Genomic DNA, 8,470 nt, shown 5'->3' with positions numbered 1-8,470 from the left:
AAACGTTTAAATCGTGGTACGTCATGCAGCTCAGATGGCTTCAGAACTACAAACTACTACTATAACGAATGTGGGTGATAAATACACAGTGTAATAACTCCTTCTGGTGGACCTACAGTATCTTACATGAGGCTGTAAGAATATAATACAATAAAGAGAATAATGAGAAGCATTGAAATCACACTGACTGTATCAGTAGCTGCGTTTCATTGCTGGTACAGGCACAACCTACATAGGCTACACCCATGTCACACTAACTGACACTGCACTTTAGTTATTGCGGTAATTAATAATTGACCAGATAATACAATCACACTTGTTTGTATTTTGCAAAACTCATGATGCAGGTGTTCTTTTTTTATCCCAAGATGATTGTAGTGGGCAGAGGCAATCACAGTGAACCTTGAAATTGATTACTCACTGATTAGCCTTAGATTGCAAATGCCTGGGCTAGAGTTTAAGATGAGAGAACATACAGATCCTTTAGTACTCGTTTGAATTTTGGAATACATGGAGACCTTCACAGGAGGCCTGACTATACAGGAAAAGCATGAAATGTGTCATTATTATCATATCTTTGTGTTTATACAATGCTTTACTAGTCTTATAACCACTCAAAGCACTTTACAGCACAGGTTTGTCATTCACCCATTTCCAGTGTCTGGAGTTAGTCACTGACCAACACTAGAAATGTACTTTCAACTTGTTTGCAGTTCAGTTGTAATGTTTCAGCGCCCCCTGCTGTACATAGAGGCATCGTACACTGGTTTAGTTGCTTCTTTTAAGATTTTGTTTCAGAAGATACGATTTTCTATTTAATATCTAAAACTGTTTTTTGCTGAATTAAACGACGAATTAATGAAGATTAAATATCTATCTATCTATCTATCTATCTATCTATCTATCTATCTATCTATCTCTCTGTCCATCTATCTATCTATCTATCTATCCATCCATCTATGCATCTATCTATCTATCTATCTATCTATCTATCTATCTATCTATCTATCTATCTATCTCTCTGTCCATCTATCTATCTATCTATCTATCTATCTATCTATCTATCTATCTATCTATCTATCTATCTATCTATCTATCTATCCATCCATCTATGCATCTATCTATCTATCTATCTATCTATCTATCTATCTATCTATCTATCTATCTATCTATCTATCTATCTATCTATCTATCTCTCTGTCCATCTATCTATCTATCTATAAACCTTATATACAACACTGCAGATATGTGCCCAGCAGTTAAATAAACTGACATGTAGATGTACCAACATTATGTGAAATCTATCTATCTATCTGTCTATCTGTCTGTCTATCTATCTATCTATCTATCTATCTATCTATCTATCTATCTATCTATCTATCTATCTATCTATCTATCTATCTATCTGTCTGTCTATCTGTCTGTCTATCTATCTATCTATCTATCTATCTATCTATCTATCTATCTGTCTGTCTGTCTATCTATCCATCTATCTATCTATCTATCTATCTATCTATCTATCTATCTATCTATCTATCTATCTATAAACCTTATATACAACACTGCAGATATGTGCCCAGCAGTTAAATAAACAGAGATGGAGATGTTTTTTTTAAATTGTGTCTATTTTTGTTGAGTGTATTAGTTGTGTTGATATATTCTTTCAATTCAAATTGAAATCCAGTGAAAGGTTGGTATTATTTTCCTTCCTGCATTTCTGGATGGGAAATCAAATCAATATTATCATTCTACAATGTCCATAACATTTGATTTAACAGTCAATCAATCTTCAGGATACTTCTCGCTATCTGCCACCAGCTACTACGTAACACTGGATATAAAAAACACTTCCTCGTTTTGCGCGGGAGTTGTAGTTTCTTCCGTCGTGAAGCCAACTCTCTTTCCCGCATGTGGAACTTCACCTCCCATGATGCCGCGGGGCTCGTGTTAAACCGCTAGCTGGTGCACGCCCACGCTAAATCAACCCGTCTCCTGTAATCCTCGGTGCACGCAGCTCAGTCCTCTGCGGGATTTACACTTTGTACAGATTCTCCTCTGAACACTGAGAAAACAAGATGGACAACTCGGGGAAGGAGAAGGAAGCCATTCAGCTGATGGCCGACGCGGATAAGAAAGTCAAGTCGTCCGGCTCTTTTCTGGGAGGGATGTTTGGAGGGTAAGACAGCACTGCAGCAGAGAAACAGACAGCTAGCTAACTCACAGCAGCCTCTCTGTACACACACATCCAGTTAGCTTCCAGCTAGCTCCGCGGCTACACCCCATAGACGTCTGCTTGAGTTTTGAAGTCACTGTCAGTGTAATAAACCCTGCAGGTCAGTGAGCTACGTTAGCTGGGTTAGCTGGGTTAGCTGTTATCACTGTAAACACAACACTCTCCCCTGGACGCTAGCATGGACGCTACGCAGCAGTTTAGCTAACTTGATATTTGATATATATTTTGACTTAATTGGTTGTCAGTCTCCAATAAATGAAAATTTTAGTATGTGCCAGTGTTTCTGTTGAATAATTTCTTATCTCAGTTTAAAACCAGACAACTCCTTTAATGGACCACATGACCTCACACCATGACTGTGGATGTACTGCTTTTATCACAGCAGTGTTTTTATAGCATGGTTTATTAGTGCATTTATTCATTGAACCTGACTGGAACCCCAAATGTTTTCACAAGTGTGTGATAATCTAAATTGTACAACTGGTTGTTTTCTTGCAGCCATGTTTTCTAAACTGTACACACTAAACACCTTTTGAGTTTTTAGGACAACTGAAGGTTTCCACAGGGTCTCTGTTGCGGAACATAAAACTTCACCACTAGATGTCACTAAATTCTACACACTGAACCTTTAAGTGTAAAAACAATGACTCTCCAAGGATACACCTCATTTACAAGATTTTGGCTTATGTGATAGTTAATAATACAAGTAAATCAAATCCAGACACACTGTTGGCATGTGTTGTTCTCCGTTATACATTGTACCTATATTCCTATTGAAAATGTGCCTCTTATTTGTGATTGCAAAGATTGCAAGTGCTGGTTCCTATCCCTTGCTTTTTATCTAGATTGATTTTTAGATATCATTAAGCACAGATTAAAATAAATGCATAGTAAATATAAAAGTAATATATTCAGTGGGCCAGTGATTTTGGGGGGCTCCATAAGTTGGGTTATATATAATTCACACCATCTTATATGTGGATATTATGCAATACAATAGAGATGGGGCTAATAAAGCTGTGTTTGCATGTGTCTAAAATAGAAAAAGCAGTAATGCTCCTGTGTGACTGTGTTTTCCCTAAAGCTCTATCTGAGGTGACCTCCAGATGTTACTACTCAGCAGTATTAATTCTTGGCAGGTTTTATACATCTAATTCTGTGGCTGACCAAGCAGTGATGTAATCCTCTGATGTGATTGAATGGCCAGAGTATCCCAGGGGTCCACTCGCCGTTGAGGGGTGGAGATCTATAATGGCTGTATAGGGTGATGCTTGTGTAATTGGTAGAGTCCATCCATCTCTGCATTGCATCCCCCTGTCACCTATGATTCCTAATTTTTTAAATCTAAACTTCATACACAAATGATTATGTAAATGTATAATAGGTAAAGTGTTTTTACAACAGTTTTCTTTTTTTCTGTGGTTTCTAGAGGACCTCACAAAGTGGAAGAAGCATGTGAGATGTACTGCAGAGCAGCCAACATGTTCAAGATGGCCAAAAACTGGAGCGGTACGTTTTGTTTCCCCAAGATATCCAATCTGTTTCAACACACCTGAGAGGCTGTAGGATTATGTGCTCTTTTTATGCTCTGTAACTGCAAAGTGCAGCACTTTGTGAAGCAGCCACAAGCTAAAAAAGTGGAATGATGTGCATAAATTAGAGTTTAAGCTAAAAGAAAAGTGTACAGTATGTGCTGTTTGTGACTTTCTTTTCTCTGTTTGTCTGTCTTCAGCTGCAGGAAATGCGTTTTGCAAGGCCGCGCGTCTCCACATGCAGCTGCAGAACAAACACGACTGCGCCACCAGTTTCATCGATGCAGGGAACGCTTACAAGAAGTCTGACCCAAATGGTAAGAGACGGCTGACTGAGTTAAAACCTGACTTCAATCTCTCTAGCTGCTTTCAGACATGCACTGAAGTCCGGATAATTCACCTGTGTTGTTGTGAACGCGTCTGATCGGAGAATTTCCTGCCGCTTTGTTCATGTGTAAAAGACAACTTCTGGAAAATGTCCAGACCCAACATGTCAGAGAACGGCTCATTTAATTCTTAATGACTCTAATCTAATTCTGACCATTATTCTATTGAAAATGAAACATCGACTATAAAGTTGATGCAATACAATAATTGCTTGATTTGTTACAAACCTCAAAATATACAGTATATATAACTCATCCCAGAGTAAATCATATATAATTGTTTACTTATAGTTTGTTAAGCAAGAGGATTTTCATAACCAGCAGTGAAGAGATGAGGCTTTCTCAAGTGGGACATTGGGATATTAATTCAATATCCCAAGATGAATCATTGTAGATTGTCTATTTTCTAGATTACCGAAACATATTTTATCGCCAGGCAGAATTTTCAGATTTTGGATTGGAAATCAGGACATCTTAACACTTAGGCTCTGGTTATGAGGCTGCACTGTACAATTTGCCTGAGTTGCATTGCTGTTGATATTTCAAGCAATTGATCCAGTGAGAGTTATTACCCCTAAATTGCCTGGCATCTACCGTTAGTTGATTTATAGAGCTCCTTGTTCTCTCTCTGGCCTCATTTAACATTTTCCCTAAGCATAGATGTTACCATTGGTTTTGGGGGAGGGTAGCAGGCTGAGGTGTTTGGTTTGTCCACTGAAGAGGAGGGTCTTTCTTATGTTTTTTGTTTTTCTATTCTCTAATTTAAATAATACGAGTGTTGTATCTAAGTGTGAAGGTTCTGATAAAACGAAGCATGTCTAACTGATGTCCTAACCGCTCCCTCCTCTTCCCTTAATGCTGCCAAAAGAGGCAATCAAGTGTTTAAATGCTTCCATCGAAATATACACAGACATGGTAAGATGCTTGTAGAAAGTCTCATTCACAAGAGTAAATCTGGCTTTAACGGAGCTGGAATTAACATCATCACGATAGATCCCATTCATAATGAGTCCCCTTCTCTTCCCTCCCAGGGAAGATTCACTATCGCAGCCAAACACCACATCAATATCGCAGAGATCTACGAGTCTGAACTGGTGGATATAGAAAAGGTAACAAAGCTACGTAGTCAATACGAACATTATGAGCAATATTTGTTTCAAACAACACCTGAGATAGAAGTGTTTGTTGTTTTTCTTTTGTGAAGGCCATTGCACATTATGAACAAGCAGCAGACTACTACAAAGGAGAAGAATCAAACAGGTACTGTTCTCTCTGTTTCTTTTACCAAAATAAAACACTGTATATTATCTTTATTGAGTGCCTGGACCTGGATTCTTCATGCCATTATTTTTGACTGTATATGTAGTACTTTAGACAGTACTTTATTAGTCAAGGAGAATGAGCAGCGGTTGAAATAAAGCTTCCATCATAGTATTGTGTAACTTTTACTGAGTTCATTACTGCCTTGAATGTCATAAACAGACAACATATTGTCACACAAAGTTAATTCATTGTGACATTGGCAACTTGCACTAAAGCTGGGAGATAAAGCAATCACAGAAATTACTGCAACATATTATTCACCAACAGCAATACAACAGAAGTTCACTCTATATCAATATGTTACTTATGCGTTGTGAAAGCTTTGTGAGGAGGCATGTTTGCCATTCTCTACTCATTAAAAACTACAACCTTTATTCAGTATCTAAAAAAAATAATAATGTGACATTTATCGTGATATTTATCAGTAAAAACTGATATGAAAAGTTATGTTGATAACTTTTGTTTTAGTTTGTACTGTTTGGATCTACCAGGTTTCAGCTGTCGCAGCTCAATTCTCGTTTCACTGTTTTACTCTCCAATAGTCCACGCTATTGAGCCAATAGTTCTCGTGTGCTCTATACATACAGCATTAATGGTTGGTATGATGTAAAATCTGTTTAACACATTTGTCTTATCAAACTTTTTCTTTAGTTCTGCCAACAAGTGTCTGCTGAAGGTTGGGGGTTACTCTGCTCAGCTGGAGCAGTACCAGAAAGCGATTGAGATCTACGAGCAGGTGGCTACTGCTGACATTATTGCGTCACGCTTTCACTTTCTCCATCCCCACTGATTATTGACATTTCTAATCCATTTCTTATGATTTGGATGCATCTAGGTCGGAGCTAATACGATGGACAACCCACTGCTGAAATACAGCGCCAAAGAGTATTTCTTCAAAGCCTCCCTGTGTCATTTCATCGTCGACGAGCTCAACGCTAAGGCGAGTTTATACCTTTGTGGTTCAGTCTCAGGATAGGGACGGAGAGCTGTGGTAGAATCTTAACACGCTGTGTCTCCACAGATTGCAGTTGAAAAATATGAGGAGATGTTCCCAGCTTTTTCAGACTCCAGAGAATGCAAGTTGTTGAAGGTAAGTCGATGCTGACAACACAGAGGCAGCCGATGGCTCAGTGAACCAGTTCTATGAGTAACCTACATTTCTTTTTTTGCTTTATAGAAACTTCTTGAGGCACATGAAGAGCAGAACAGTGAAGCTTTTACAGATGCAGTAAGTCATGTGTACACTATGAAAGTTTTTGGTGAGCTGGTAAAATCCCTCTGCTTCAGCTATTGTAGTTTTGTTGAATCCCGTGTGTATTCATAAGAGATGAAAACTGGATCTCAGGAATCTGTTCTGTCTCTCAGGACTCTGTTTATATGAAACTAGTAGATGGAGCCGAGCTTCGGAGCTGAAAACATGTTTACGCAGCCTTAAACATATTTTAAAGTTAACTCAAAGTTCAACCAAAACACAAGTAATCTCTCTTGGTTATAACAAACTTGCAAATTCAGGCTTAAAAATTATGTCTCACTGTGCACATTTGATAATACTGTAACTTTTTTAAATTTTGCAACAAACAGGTATACTGATATTTCAGTGAAGGTCTTATATCGTAACTATTGGATCAGTCGGGTTCTAGTGTCTGCGTTCTTTTCTGTCTGCAGGTGAAGGAGTTTGACTCGATCTCACGTCTGGACCAGTGGCACACAACCCTCCTGCTGCGCATCAAAAAGACCATCCAGGGCGACGAAGGGGATCTGAAATGAGCGACATGCGAGTTAGAAGCGCAGCACAGAGGGACAAATCCATCACGCATGCTTACACACACACACGCACACACACACACACACACACACACACACACACACACACACACACACACACACACACACACACACACACACTCTCACACACACTCACTGTGTATAGCATCAGGACAGGAGTGTCTGCTGATGATTTTGAACATCCCACTGCTACACATTCACAGCACTACTTGCTTTCCTCCAGAACATATCTGAATCTAGTCAGAATGTAAATCCTCTCGCCCTCACCTCTGCCTAGAGGATTGCTGCATACCTTTTTCTGCTGAAGTCCGTGCTGGTGGATTTCAGAGCGGTATATCGTATTGAAACTAACGTTAGTATTAACAACAACCACTGCATGTTTTTTACTCTTTTTGTTTCCTAGTCAGATGCAGCTTGTTTTTTTAAATCTAGTTTAATATATATTTTACTTATTTAAATGTCTGTTTGGTGTACATAAGATTATCATTGTATTTATTTAAAGAATGTACTATTATCTTAATTTGTATTGTGTTACCTAAAAGAGAAGGAGGAAATAAATGTTATGAACGTTCTTCAAAATCATCACCATTAAAACAAAAAATGAATAAAGATTTTATTTTTATCAACTTCTAGAAGGAGGGGGATGATATGCACCAAATGTAGACTGTTAAACATTTGTACCTAACCTTTTCCATACATAATTATGATTTGATTACTTAAAAGTTCCTTTATTATCACCTTAGTTATTGTTGATGTAATAATACTTTTAATGTTTGAGGCTGAAATGTTAAGGTTTGCCCATGTGAGCTGTATTTTTAAATGAGAGGCACTGACGTGGGAACCATTGCTCCTTATTCCCAGGGCAGTTTTCTTGGGAGTACCGCGCATCATTAGTCACTCATCTCTGTGCCGTGTGCTGTGTCGTGTCGTTAACTAACTCGGTGAAGGTTTACTACCTTTCATCTGGCCAGTTGCTAAGCATGTGTAGGTTACTGTCGTGTCACATCCACTAGTGAGCCAGACCAAAGTTTTTACTCAAGGGTCAGTCGCCCTGCGTATCCAGCTTCTTCCAGAATGGAATGAGAATGGACCTTGGATATGATCTGTATGCTTGTGCGAATGGACAATAATAAAGGTATTCTATCCCACAATGCCCTGCCTTTGACCTTATATGTGACAACCTTGTGACTCTACTTTTAAATGCAGCTGTA

The 8,470-nt window shown here is 38.5% G+C and overlaps 1 protein-coding gene across 2 annotated transcripts; it reads left to right on the top strand.

Moving 5' to 3' along the window:
- The first annotated feature begins 1,961 nt into the window (after positions 1-1,961).
- Positions 1,962-8,410, top strand: napbb (N-ethylmaleimide-sensitive factor attachment protein, beta b). Of its 2 annotated transcripts, XM_020091639.2 has the most exons (11): positions 1,962-2,176; positions 3,663-3,742; positions 3,966-4,082; positions 5,020-5,066; positions 5,183-5,260; positions 5,356-5,411; positions 6,126-6,210; positions 6,310-6,414; positions 6,496-6,564; positions 6,652-6,702; positions 7,140-8,410. In XM_020091639.2, exons 1-11 carry the CDS (start codon positions 2,076-2,078, stop codon positions 7,239-7,241), a joined length of 891 nt encoding a protein of 296 aa, XP_019947198.1. In that variant the 5' UTR covers positions 1,962-2,075; the 3' UTR covers positions 7,242-8,410. The 2 variants fall into 2 exon arrangements, with proteins under 2 accessions (XP_019947198.1, XP_019947199.1); XM_020091640.2 differs by lacking the exon at positions 5,020-5,066 and having other exon boundaries at positions 1,969-2,176.
- Positions 8,411-8,470: the final 60 nt, after the last annotated feature.

Source organism: Paralichthys olivaceus, chromosome 19 (assembly GCF_024713975.1).
Source record: "Paralichthys olivaceus isolate ysfri-2021 chromosome 19, ASM2471397v2, whole genome shotgun sequence".
In the NCBI taxonomy this organism is placed as follows: Eukaryota; Metazoa; Chordata; class Actinopteri; order Pleuronectiformes; family Paralichthyidae; genus Paralichthys; species Paralichthys olivaceus.
Note: the sequence above shows the minus strand (reverse complement) of the source record. Positions and strands in the feature narration are given on the sequence as shown.